Source organism: Labrus mixtus, chromosome 20 (assembly GCF_963584025.1).
Source record: "Labrus mixtus chromosome 20, fLabMix1.1, whole genome shotgun sequence".
In the NCBI taxonomy this organism is placed as follows: Eukaryota; Metazoa; Chordata; class Actinopteri; order Labriformes; family Labridae; genus Labrus; species Labrus mixtus.
This window is the reverse complement of record NC_083631.1, coordinates 17,379,236-17,393,764: the sequence shown is the minus strand read 5'-3', so window position 1 is coordinate 17,393,764 and position 14,529 is coordinate 17,379,236. Positions and strand designations below refer to the sequence as shown.

The 14,529-nt window shown below is 39.8% G+C and overlaps 1 protein-coding gene across 1 annotated transcript; it reads left to right on the top strand.

Annotated features, from left to right (window-relative positions):
- The first annotated feature begins 6,658 nt into the window (after positions 1 to 6,658).
- On the top strand, positions 6,659 to 13,410 carry foxj1a (forkhead box J1a). Its single transcript, XM_061027122.1, has 3 exons — positions 6,659 to 6,872; positions 7,608 to 8,239; positions 10,364 to 13,410. Exons 2-3 carry the CDS (start codon positions 7,676 to 7,678, stop codon positions 11,225 to 11,227), a joined length of 1,428 nt encoding a protein of 475 aa, XP_060883105.1. The 5' UTR covers positions 6,659 to 6,872; positions 7,608 to 7,675; the 3' UTR covers positions 11,228 to 13,410.
- Positions 13,411 to 14,529: the final 1,119 nt, after the last annotated feature.

The following is a 14,529-nucleotide window of genomic DNA, read 5'->3' as shown; positions in this document are numbered from 1 at the left end:
TTGAAAAAACCTTTTTCAGTTTAACATATTTAGATTAATTTGCAAATTTAAAAAAGTGAAAATCTCAAGAGAAATCTGACTTAGCTGAATGAATAACAATCGCGACGTGTTAGCTGTGTCAGACAACAGCTAATGTTAGCTTTCAGCTACGTCGGCCTTCTAGCTGAGAAAACTGCTCTTTTGAAACATAACATTGAGTGAAGTCTTTTACCTGCTACTTTGCTGCTAATTGCTACTTGAATTGGCGCTAAACAAATGAAGATTGGTTGTTAACTGTTAGCTAGGAAATATGGTTGATCAGTGTTGCACAACACAACGACAAATATGTAAATTCTTTGCTAATGTAACGTTAGCTAACAAGTTATTGAATATTAACATTCGTTTTTGTCCTTCAGTTGCAGATCAGTTGTGAAAATTATTTTTTTATACCTCACATTTATAGGCGTGACAAACTGGCACGCTGCAGTATAGTGGTCATAGCCACTTTTGAGCTTCCCATCCTGAGTGTGACATGAGTGGAAAATGGCTACTGTTACAGTTTAGTGAATTAGATCATTTTTATCATGTGCTATTATTCCTATCATCTAAAAATAAATCTGACAATAATGAACAGTGCAAGATGTGAACCAGGGATGCAAAATGTATAACCCTCTCATCCTGACTATACCCATGAATCATTTTTGTACTGTCCTTTAATGAAGTGCAACATACTTAGCTGACCTCCTCCATCTTCCATCCTCACTGCAGTGCCGATTCTTTGCCTAAAACTTGATTATACATCTTTACAGATTACATTTACACATACTGTGTGATATTCAAAGCCACACATACGCTACCTTCTTACATAACTTTATTCTCAGTGAAACTATCCGGGTGCTTTTCAGGCATTACCATGTTCTCCACATGCAGTGTTCATGCCTAAATGTATAAAGTTCATCTCATATGCAGGAGATAAGCTATGCAAAGGCCTTGTGGTTGGCTGGGGGAAACTGGAGTGAGGAGTCCCTCTGCTGGAGGAAATCGAGTTTATAGGGAAATACATCCTTAAGTCATACGATGCAATTTCTCCAAACTACAGCTTCTTACCTGCTTTTTTTTATATTTACAGTTATAGATGGATCAATCTTAGCCATAGGATACGTCTACATCCAGTTTATTGTAATCTACCATCAGAAAAAAAACTGACCGGATACTTGCATAGGCTTCAAATAATAATCAATGGCAGCATCTTGGTGTAGGGCATTGTTAACTTACGCTACAATACTGTTACATTTTCTATTCCACTGGCTGCTCTAATATAGCAACACAAATGTTAACATTAACATGAAACATCCTGGATTTTTCTAAATGTTAGGAAGTTGTGTTGCAGATATAGACTGTGATGAAACCTGTCTGAGGCAGGACCCAATCAGTGATGTTTTTTTATAAGACTCTGAATATTTACGCCTTTTGTACCATGTACGCTATGCTTAACTCCAAATATCTTTCATGTCATTTACGTCTGGATATTGTACGCGCACTACTGAAAAGCGTGAAATGATTTAAAGAGACGTGATGGGTCATTGTTCTTGTTTTTTTGTTTTTTTTTAATAGTTTGTTTGAGTGCAGTAGATCAGGGGATCCACGTCGTACGGTTGAATGTGTTATACAGTCCGGTTAATTAAAAAAAAAAAGAAGATTTATCTGTTTTGTTAAATATGTGCCACGTATCTGCAGCTTTTTATTTCAATACATGTGTGACAAAGTGTTTCTCTAGAAAGTGCCTTAGACATTTACAAGACAGCAGAGAAACGATGTACAGACACAAAATCTAAACACGTTTTAGCATTGTGGAGGATAATATGGTGCAAACACAAAGGGTTAACCAATGACTCTCTCCTAAAGCTCTCTGGAGGAGGGGTGAACTGAATCTGATGTTCTAACGTCCATGTGAGGTTGTTATGACGCTCATTAATCTGACTGTTGACAACCAGGTATCCATCATCTCCTGTTATTTTCTTGTCATTCTTTGTTTATAGATTTCTTTTTTAGAGACCAATAAACATATTCATATAGGAAAAAGATGCTTTCTTTGCGTCGCTCATCATTTTATTTCACAGGTAATTGGAGTTACTGGGTTGATTTGAATATTCTACTGAATGATGAGTACATCCTCCATCACTGTGATCACCACTCCCTCAGCTGTTCCTTACATTAAATGGTATTTGGCGCCCCCATCTGGCCAACAGCAGGTGTTACTACTTTAACACAAGAAGATTGAGAGCCCCACCTCTCAGGGAAATCCTATCAAAGGGAAAGAAATATGAACAGTCAGACTTTAAGTCTCAATGACAGCGGAACTGTCTTTAGGATTACAGTGACAAATTCAGAAATCCTACACGCCTCCCTCTTACATCGACAGTTATCCTGGTGTGTGAGGATTCTTTAATGATGTGCAGGGTGACAGACAGGAGGAGATAAAGCAACAGAGTCATATTAAACATCCTCTACATAAACAGAGGTATGAAGAAGGGCAGGCCATGAAGAAAAATAAAGGTTTCAGAGATATAGTTTAGGGACCCCCGGTAACAGACGGTTTTGCTTCTGCATGTTTCTCCAGTACGGAAGCCCAAAGCGGACATTAATCCATACATGTTATTTTCTTCATCATGTTATGAGTAGGAGTTTTTTTTTTATTTTGTTGTTGTTGTTGTTGTTGTTGTGGAGGATATATCTAGATAACAAACTTTACTTCACATTATATCTGTATATCCTAGTTCATTTCAGTTCTCGAGATCTCAAATTATTTTTGTGATTGTCTTGAGATAACAGGATAGATTTCTGGCGATCTTGAAAATAAAACAAAAACGATTGGTCACTATGATAGACCTATGCTGCCACTGCCCACTCTAATGAGGTAAGTTAAGCTTTCAATGTTTGTTTTGGGCTTTTGCAACCCTTATCACAGGAAAACACAGTAAATAAAATGTCTGGTTGCATGTCCTCTTAGGGCTTCCGTACTCCTGGCCTGCAGGATTATTTGTTTTAAATAATGACAGAGCGTCTGTCTGTCTGTCTGTCTGTCTGTCAAGTTCTTCCTCTTTTCCTCCCATGAATCTCAAGTCGACTCGGCTATCTGTGGGGTTGCTATGGTCGGCTGCTCCCTCTGTGACCTTTGACCATTGCAGAAAGCGGTGTGATAGGACCAGTAGAGAAGGAGGGGGGTGGAGGAGGGGGGTGGTGGTGGTGGTTGTGACTGAAGTCTGAAGATGCTTACTTGAGCATAAAGGAGTTGTTCCGGTCTGGAGCGCTGAGCCTGCAGGGTTTGAACAATGAGGGGCTACTATGGCTGATACAACAAGGATATCAGATGTGACATAAAGACCAGGACCTGGTCCTGTTTTTTCTTGTTTTAAAAACATCTTCATTAACAAAAAAATATGAACCTCACAGTGCCAAATCTATAATGGACAGATGGAGTACAAATATGAAAGACAAAAACAAACACAAAGAAACAGAAATTAAATAAAGATAGGTGTCAAGTGTCCAAGGCTTGTTTGCATTTCCCCACTTCCTTGAAATCTGTTCGCTCATTCAAGCAGGCGAGGAACAGTTGTCTGTGTAGTCTTAATACATCAAAGTCAACAGATGTAGTGCTTTGATTTGTGTCAAAATAACCGAGCTATTGTACAATATGTTTCATTTTAACCTCCATGACAAATCAGTGTTTGATATCAGCACTATTTCTGATGTTAGGATGCAAAGACCTCATCTGAAAATTACAGAATTGAAATAATAAAAACAATTAAAATCACCTTTTTTGTAGAACCTAGCATTCAAGAAAGAAATCAGGAATATTCATGTCTTAAAAAGTGGCTTGAAATAGTGATATATTCATTAAATAATTGTTACTGTCCTAGCCGTATTGCTACGTTTATTTAGCAAAACATCTGGGTACGTGACCTTCAGTGGATAAAACACCTCACCAAAATCTGTAGCAGAAAGTCTGTGGAGTGTTTGTCCCATTAAGAGCAGCAGTCATCTACAGAACACTGTACTCCATGTCTGACTTTAACGAGGCGTCAGGACTGCAGACATGAGGAAGCCTTTTTTATTGCTTTACAGTTGTCTTTGTGAGGCTTCCTCAGGAAACCACTCAGCCGCACTAATGTAACGCTCAAGGGGGCCGAACCTTTATGTGTGTTGCCTTTCCCTTTCTCTCTGTCTTATGATCAAATTCCTACATTCAAATAAACACTCATCCACACACACGCACACACAAACACACACACTTCTGCACACATATTAAAACTAGGTCTGTGTTTCAGTTTGTTGCCGATTTCATATTTTCAGAGATGTTTTTGCTGTGTTCTGCTTCTGGTGTGAAATACTTCATTTACAGGAAGCTACCTTGTGTCAATTGTTTGAAACTTGGGTTTTTTCCCTTCAAAGCGTCACCAGATAAATCAGAGGTGGTTGTTTGAAGATTATTGGAAAGGGAACGAGGACATTTCTGATACACAAATCTTTCAGTTTATTTTTTAATCCTGGTGTTTTGTTAAATATTGGATCATTGAAACAGTTACTGAAATTAATCCATAAACGTTTAGCTAGGAATTGAATGCCATAACTACTGGCTGATCTTTTTTTTTTTTTTTTTTTTTAGAGATAATAAAACAAAAAATAAAGGACTGAATAACAGAGACAAAGAGAGGTCCTTCTGTTTTTCAAAGTGAAGCCAAAATATCCTTGTGACTGGGGTTCACATATTGCCCTGGTGACGTCATCTAGAGCCAGACTTGTGCAGTCGTCCCTTCTGCAGTTTCTGATGTCCAGCGCGTTCCACTAACCAAAACACACATTACACTTACAGATAAAGCCGCCGCAGGAGCTGCTTTTGTAAACAGAACTGTAAATCTTTACCCCTTTTTATAGTATCTAATAACAAATTATAACTAAACTTCTCATAAAAAGTAACACCTGCAGCATGAATTAGCAAAATAAGCACATTTTTCTGAAGACAGAAAACATGTTAGAGAAAAATGTTTTTGCAGAGTGTTTAGATTTTATCCTTTGACACATGTCCCATCTGTTAAAACAGAGAGGACGGAGCTCCTGACATGTACTGCAGCCTGTCAGTATGGAACATAGGCTGGATAAATAGTGTTCGGAACAAGCTCTCCAGTGGAGTGAGGCTTTTTTTTTTTTTTTTTTAAGAGCTCCCCCTGCTGACTGGCTGCAGTATAGGTCAATGAGAACAGATGAGACATGGGTCAAACTGTAAAATTGAAATACTCATCACATAAATTTTCCAAACCTAAACTCTGCTGTGATCATTAGTGATATTATTACAATACTTTGTGTTCAAGTGCTTATTTTTCTGAGTTATTTGAGACTGAAAAACTGGATTTCCTTATTTGATTCCATATTTGATGATGATCGTCATCTGCCGAGCTTGCATAGTTCTCTTTGTGAATAGCAAATCTACTTAGTAGTCTATGGTATGGAAGCTCCAAATGTTCTGGCTTCACATTTAGGGAGCTGTCCTGTTGTCCATGTGACAATACGATTACTATAACCTACAGTCTGATGACTCACCCTTTGTTGAAATCAGTAAACTTGTTTGTTTTTGTTGACTGTATTAGTCGTATGTTAAAAGATCAAGATTTTATAATATTATTGTAACATTTATCCATTTATGAAGATCTTTTTGATATGGAGTTTTGTTTGCCTAAATTCAACAAATAAATGTTACAGCTGTTTAGCCTCTGTTTATTAAGTGTGAGACTGAACAAAACAATTTGCAATTCATCAAACTTTTAAGAAACATGTATTTATGAGATAAATTATTACATGTGACATGCAACTAAAGTTTTCAAATAACTGCTGTGCAGGAAAAAAAATACAACATCTTCGTTGATTATAACCATGGAGCCCCAAAAGTCCCAAAAAGTAAAATAAGATATTTTGTGCACACAGATTAAGATTCATTTGTGTGCACAAGATGTTTTTTTTTTTTTTGTTTTTTTTTTTTTACTTTTTGGGATTTTGGGGGCTCTGGAGAATACAGTAACTTAAGATGGAAATAGTTATAGGCCAATCTCAAAACTGTTACTTAGTAGTAGGCTGTTTGACTTCTTAACTTTCCACCATTTGAAATGACTCCGATATGTTATATATATGTTTATAGGACTTTTTCTCCTGACATTAGGTGCTTGTGAGGTCAAATAGAGTAAAATACACTATTCTTGAAGATGGAAACAACATGATGCAAATACACAACAAAAAGATCAAGTTATAATTCATAATGGTGAAGAAATAAAACAACGAAAAACAGACAGGAAAACTGTTCAGGAAAAACTATCCTTATAACAAAGGTGAAAGGAAAAAGTTACACACCACAACCACCATGCCTCATGTCTTTACACTTTTATACTTCCAGAGTTTATAGAAATATGTTGAGACGTCTTTAATTTGAACCACAGTCCACGGAGGTCCCCTGATGTGTCCCCGGGTCTTAGATTGAGAACCTATACTGCAGCAGCCACCGTTGACGTGAGGGTGATTAAAAATGTAGCGCTATAGAAACCAGGAGGCCAATGGAGGAGCGGGAAGCTGTTTACCGTTTCTATGGTTGCTGGACAAACCTCCTGCAACCAGGTATTAAACTGCCTCCCCGACGGATCCTGCAGCCCGCTGACACCAGTTCTAAAGACCTCCAAGGAGGAGAAGAAGCGCCGAGCACAGCGCCAAACACTCAATCCACAGGAATTTCTCTTCTTCTTTACTTCACCAACAAGCTGACCACAGGTGCACTCAAGCTGACCAGTCAATACGTCCAGCTCGATTGGGATTTAAAGGATTTCTCTGCTCAACACTACAACAGACTGAAGGTATGTTATCAACTTTACTCTTAGAATATATATTTTTTTAATCCTCTGAATGTTTTTTTTTTACACCTGGGAGTCTCTGCTTCAGAAGGCCCTAAATTTATGCGTTAGTGTGAAGTAAAACAGCGAAGTTCTTTGAAGTTTATTCAACATTTAACGAACAAATGTTTTACTAATGATGTATAAGTAGCAGTGTATTGCACTGTGCTTAAATTAAAGTTGTTTTTTTTACGGAAAATGAGCCACACTTTGGTGATCTTAGTTAAATTGAATCATGAACCCTGGTGCCTCAGAAGCGATTTTTACGCATGAATGGTCTTAAATATGCCAACGTCAAAGCAATAAAAACGAAATATGATAGATTTTTTTTTTAAATTATAACTTTTCTTTTCTGGTTCATATATTTTAATGAGTTAAAAGCCTACAGGTAAAAAAAAACCAAAACCGTGCGCTCTTTGCCGAATTGAGTGTCAAGTGCGCAGCGAGGGGGGGTTCGGGAAAGTTCTACGACAGAGAGAAAAGGTTAGCCTACTACTCATCAAAAGCTGGGGTTGAAGATGTTCGGAATGTAGTGGAGTCTTACTTTCGACATTGCCTCATCAAATCCAGGTGACAATTTACCACAGAATTTCAAAGGGAATCTTTACGCACACAGAGGCTCTGTTTTCAAATAGGGCCCTCATTGTCCTGCAGTCTCGCACTTTGTTGATGCCCTGTTTATATTTTCATTCCTGTCAGGTGGTGGCAGCGGGAGAAGGACAAGAAGGAGCTGGCTGACAAAGAGGAGAGAGGTTTTGGTGAGAGCCATGCTGTCTCTGAGCTGTGCCGACCCGTGGCCTGAAGGCTCGGTGGGGCTGGAGGAGGAGGTGGTGACCGCAGCTGCCCAGGCTGAGGAGCGGGACAGCGCCAACAACACGAGCAGCAACAGTAGCTTCTGCAGCTCCGTCAACCTGGACGACAGCCTCACCAGCCTGCAGTGGCTCCAGGAGTTCTCCATCCTCGGTGCCAACTCGCCGCAGCAGACCCACAACCAGCCGCACCTGTTCGGCCACCACCCACTGGGCTCCGACGCACCGGCCTCCCCTCTGGCCGGGGACCCTGCCTCCATCGGCATGCCCCTGACCCCGGGGAAGCCCACAGCTGCGGCCTACAGCCGGATGCAGGCTCTCCCCAGCATCGTGGCACACGGTCACTGTCCAGATGAGGTGGACTACAAGACCAACGCGCACATTAAGCCGCCGTACTCGTACGCGACGCTCATCTGCATGGCCATGCAGGCCAGCAAGAAGAGCAAGATCACTTTGTCCTGTATCTACAAGTGGATCACTGACAACTTCTGCTTCTACCGGCACGCTGATCCCACCTGGCAGGTAAAGGACCACACACAGACACACACAAACACACACAGACACAGGCAGACAAATTACCTCAAACAATGTACACAATACACTCGTACACATTGATGGCTCGTTTCCAACACACTTCCCATTGTTTGGAAATGAGTTTTTTTTGTCAGGCCTGCTTTCTGAACTGGGGTCAAATCACAGCTGGGGGCAACGTTAAAAAAAACAGAATAGAAAAATCCAACACACTGAGAGTCCTGGGCTTGCTGCCACACTCTGAGGAAGGATTATTGAGTTAGCTGTGAGGGTAATTAATAACTCCGGCGACCATGAATAGCACAAAACATTCATAGAAAACATAATTAAACAATATAAATCTAATTTTAATCTTTTGTTCATGCAAACGCACTGTGGGGGTAAGTGAAACACTAATAACAAAATCTGTTAAAAGGACCAAGAAACTGAATTTGGACATATAAAGAGGAATAAAAAAAAGGATGCACATACCCAAAGCCAATTTATTCACATTTAAGCCCTTTAAGTAAAAGTGAAAGCAACAGGGTGAAGAATAAGAAAACTAAACTGATAGAAACAAAAATAAATACAATTAAATTAGACGTAAAATTACAAGATGAATGCTTAATGTGAAAATGCTTATGACTATTCTTAAATATGTTGTCATCAGTCTTTAGATTGACCTTTCTGTGGCATTCCTTGGACTACATACCTCACTGGGTTTTCTGCTTCAGCAAAAGCTAGTGATGGAAGGGTGACAAATTCCCGCTCGGAAGGGCAGGAATTTTCAAGAAAAGTTTAATTTCACCAGATAAATGATTGACAAAGCTGTTGCTGTACTCCCGTGTTTCAGCGTCTGGTGCAGACATTTTGTTATTGTAAGGCAGTGCATGGGGCAGATAATATTTAACAAAGGTCATTGGGTTACCGCTCTATTTGGACTTCAGTGAGGGGGGGGGGGGGGGGGGGGGGGGGTGAATGAATGAATGCTATAGGGTACACAGTGCATTAATGTGATGTATGGTGCTTCATCTGTTCCCCCCTCAAAACACACTGATGTACACTCAGTTGGAAGGGGGTGAAACAAAAATAAATCTGGTTTATTTGTTCAGAAGTTGGAGAACTTAGTGCCAGTGTTTTGTCTGCAAGGCAAATTTACATTTGGTTAGCATGACTTAGCAAAAGGAAAGGAAACAGGGGAACATCTAGCCTCCATCCATCTGTAACAAAAGCTAAATTCCATTTCTTCCAAAGATCACTGATTGACATCTTATATTTTGTCTGATTAATCCACTAAATAGCTTAAGTAAAGGGATTTTATGGTTTTGGAGGGTCCATTTCTTTGCCAAGAGCAGTGGCCTGCCCTTTACCTATATATCAAAGTTATAGGCAGATCTTTGCGGCTAGATTGGGAAAAAATCAATTTGGAGAAAAAAAAATGACCTGTTGAATTTGATTTTATTGACCATTTGTGTCTTTAGAAATGGAACTAGCTGGCCTCTCTAATTTGCTTGTGTACTACAATTCCTTGGGATATGTATTGTGTCAGTCTCCATTTTTTTTTATGGAGCCAGAAATGACAGTGTGTGGCAGAGATAGGGGAGATGGTGTCATTTTTTGTGTCAGGTAGAGCCAGGTTGTTTAGCATTGTGCATCAATAAGTCACTAAAACGATTTGGGAACCTTATTTTAACTCAATGAAGTATGGGAAAGACCCCTCACGCAAAAACTCAACAAGCAAGCACAACTTTATTTACAGCCAGAATAAGCTTCCCGAGTTTTACTTGGAAATGCAATTTTTATTGTCTGCAATTTAGTACGTTTACTTTTAAAGACCACATATCATAAATAATCCCCCAACTAGCTTTGCAGCAAGTGTAAAAAATATTTGGTTACCTTTGGACATCGCAAAAGCTGGCTGATTTCTCCAGTTTCCAATATTTGCACTAAACAATATCAATGTTCTTGCCTAACTGCCCGTAAGAAAGCTAAAGGCATATTTCCTCAAAAAAGAACCAGTCCCTTTAAGGTTGTCACAAACTTAAGTCTGTTTTTATGTGTTTATTGTTTGGAACAAGTCCAATTCCTTTTATGTATAAATGTACTTTGTAATAAGTCCAGCACTGTGCTTTTCAGAACTCCATCCGACACAACCTGTCACTCAACAAGTGCTTCATCAAGGTGCCGCGGCAGAAGGACGAGCCAGGGAAAGGTGGTTTCTGGAAGATAGACCCACAGTATGCTGAGCGTCTCCTTAGCGGTGCCTACAAGAAGAGGCGAATGCCCCCAGTCCAGATCAACCCAGCCTTTCAGAACAGGCTCAGGGTTACCCTTCAGCCCCAGTACAGAGGCCCCTGCAGCCCCACAGAAGGTCTGAACGGCTTGTCTATCAATCCAGACTCCCAGAGGCTCCTCCGGGAATTTGAAGAGGCGACTGGTGCCGACCAGAACTGGGATCCTCATCTGGCTGAAGGGACAATGCTAGGGTCCTGGCCAGTGGTCAGGGGAAGAAGTGGGCACAAGAGGAAACAGCCACAGGGTTCCAGAAATGGTGCCAAAGCCCCTCGACGATCCAGCTCACCTCTGCTCACCGCTGATGAACCAAAAGAGATTGGACCTCTGAAGGGGGACTTCGACTGGGACGCCCTTTTGGACTCAGCCCTTAGTGGTGAGCTCAGTTTGGATGGCGGAGAACCCCTGAGCCCCATCATGAAAGAGGAGGACTTGACAATTCGGGGAACCCACATCTCTCCAGTTGAGGCTCCAGCAGGGACATCGGACATACATGTGTTGGTGGAGACACAAAGGAATAATGACGTGTCAGACCTTGATGAGGAGACCTTCCTTGCCACAGCGTTCCTCGAGAGCCCGTGGCCAGAAGAGGAGGATCAAGGCCGCAATGACTTCCTCTGTAGCTCCACTGTCAACCTGGATCAACTGTTTGACCTAGGAGCCTCACTTGGTGGAGACCCAAGCACCCGGATTGACACCCTTCTTTGAGGAATTGTTATTTTCAAGGTCTTCTTTCACTACTAAAACTCTTTGCTACCCTACGAGAGAACAACAGACTCCTTTTTCATCTCAACGACTTTTATTGTTCTTTGCAAAATCTTAAGATTGTTTGAAAACTGACATTTTTATGCTGATTCATGCAGGATTTACATTGGTAGCGCCTTCTAAACAAAGATGCCACAACATACAGCGGCAGAGCACATCCCTAAACTTAAAACAATAATGTGTTGAGTATGTTATTGGGAACCAGAAATTATTTGTGACAAAAACATTTTTTTAGAACATAGAGCCTGTTATAGAGACTTACTGTACCATGTGAGATCAATCATGCTAGCAAGCAAGGATATGCTAACGCAAGTTAGTCACATTAGCTTCCCATCCTTCAATTTTTCACTGAACTGGGGTTGTAGCTCTTCCCTGATGATATATGTTCGGACCGCAAATGAATTTATTCAACTAAGTTTGACTGAAGACAGGAACAAATTCCGTTTTTGAACTAGCAGTTAGCAACATGGGAGTACTAAAGGAACTATACAGTGCTGCAGTTCCACTCAGCCTTTCTCTAAATTAATCCCATTGCCCAATCAGGACTAACTAGAATTTGGCTGATATTTTGCATTATTTGCTAGAAGAGCTATGTTCATTTAAATGGGCACATCATATTCTTTGGTATCCAGTCCACATTAGGCACCCACAATTAGCAAGCCAGTTAGCGCATGCTGATCTGAAAAACAAAGAAAGTGAAATTTTAAATAAGCATTGGTATAATGTAATGTGTGTAAACTATGTCTCTGTTGTGGAGAAGTTTAAACTCTGACAGTAGAAGGTGGCATAGCTGATATGCTAAAATCGCTTCGTCCATTTTGGCAATAGGTCAATGATGCAAATGTGTGCGTTATAATCAACCAAATTGAACTACATGCAGAAAACCCCAATGTGTTACATCAGGGTAAAAGAGCAAAATCTCTGTTTGTAATGCTAGTGTGAACATGCAAACTGAATGGCACATCATGGTCTCTGTTTACAGTATGAAAAATGTGTTCATGTTATGTGTGTACACTACAGTTGGCTTAACTTTTACATAAAATTATAAATGAATAAGTAACCAAGTGGCATTAAGGACAAGACTGTGATCAACTGAGATGCATTTAGTTTTACATGTGATTGGTTGCTGAAAATTTATTAAATTTGACTGTATATATTGTGACAGCAGCACTAAAATGATGAATAATATGTATGTGCCAAATGATGTTTGGTGTAGAAGTGATTTACTTATTTTTTTTTTTATGTTCAGTTTTCTTCCATTTGAGCTTTTGATACTAATTTTATCTGTATGCATATTTCAAAATTAATAAGGAATAGTTTAACTAGATTAATTGTGATTATGCATGTAGTTTTTTCAAAGAGCAGAAACATTTTTATTCCATACTGGACTGAAATGATCCTCGTTAAAGTACTTAGTGTCCACCTTCTTTGATCCAGCAGTATGGTTTAGGTTCAGAACTCACACACGAGAGCTAAAAATAAAATGGAAAGGAAACAGCTAAAGGCAAAACTCTCCAACGAGGAACTAATATGACATTAAAATGATCAGTTGAGAAAGGCCATGGCTCATTGTAAATGAATACCTGACCTTTAACGTGCCCAGCATAACTTTTGGGACATGACAAGGTGGCAGTGTATTTAATGACAAAGAGGAAATGTCTAGCATTCTTTTTGCAAGGAGATGTTATTGGCTCTAAGAATTGTTGGTGGCGATGCTTGGATTGTCTTGTTGGAAGCTGACTTGATAAACCAAATCACTCTGTATGAAAATAAGTCACTTAAGTCTATACTACAGCTCATGTGTGACAGTGCAATCAATGTACACTGATACTTGTTTTATACATTCAGTTGTAGACGGCTGTCAGTACGGTTTACTTTAAAGAGAACAGTTTCACTCTGTTGTGTATTATGAGGTGTAAACACACTCTTTCAGGACAAAGGACTCCAAGACAAAGAAACCCTGAAATGATTGTGTATTAGCTCTTGGCTATTAAATAACACTTTTAAACAACAAACATGTTTTCATTTTACCTCATAATTGCTTCTGGAAAGCCAGAGAAGTATCCTGTATGGATTCCTTTACTTTTCTGTTTTTATTCTACTTCCAATTTTCTTTGTCAAATAAAGAAAAGAAAAGAAAAAAAAAAGATTGCATCTTAATGAATTATTTACAGCCCTGTTCGACTTAATGGCCAGGCAGGGGCCTTTCTGTGTGGAGTTTTCATGTTATTGCTGTGTATGCATGGGTTCCCTCTGGGTACTCTGGCTTCCTCCACCCGTCCAAATAAATGCTTGTTAGGTTAATCGGTGACTCTAAACTGCCTGTAGGTGTGAGTGTAAGGGTAAATGGTTTTTTGTCTGAATAAGTCAGCCCTGTGATTGACTGGTGACCTGTCTAGGGTGTACCCCACCTCTCTCCCAATAAGGGGTATAGACAGTGGATGGATGGATGGATGGGTGAATGGATGGCTGGGCTTTGAAATTTGGCCACCAGAGAATGACTTCTATTGGTTTTGGGGATCTCTGACATTGATTCTGGAGCCACCATGGGACTGGTTGGGTTTTGTTGAGGGAAATATTTTTAGGTGAAATATTTGGACCAGTTTGAGGGATGTTCATGGTACCTGATGATGCAGATTTTACTCCTTTGGCGATCCTTTGACTTCCTCATAGCATCATTGCAATGCCTTTATTTTTTAGTAATTTTACATTTTGTTGAAAGATTGTAATATAATGCAGTACAGGATTTCATGGTTCCCAGATGTTTAGAATTTTTTTAATTAAAATATATCTCAAAAATGACTAGATGGAATGCAAAGCAATGTTGTATTTTCATGATTTGAATGCAACACTTTGAATTATGATACAGCTGACTTGCGTCTAATGAATACATGTTAGAATGCTAACAGTTAAATCAAGGAAGCATTGTACTGGTAAACAGCACGCCTAGCATTCAGCTAAAAGCACTTTTGACTTCAACCTGACAGAGCTGCTGGTATGGCTATAGGCTTTTCAGGCTTGTTTTCTCTTTTCTCCTTCAACCCCCCCTTCGCTTTAGTGTCCCTGTACATGAGATTTACGCTGGTCTTTTCCTGCTCATCTCTTTCGGGTGTCTTGCTGTGATCATGCAGTGGATGGGTAATAGTAGCAGGGGGTGGCTGGGTTTTTCTTTCAGGGCTTTGTCTGTGCTCAGTCAGACTCTTGTTCCCCCATGGCGTTTGGATCTGGAGTACTTCATTGGGTTG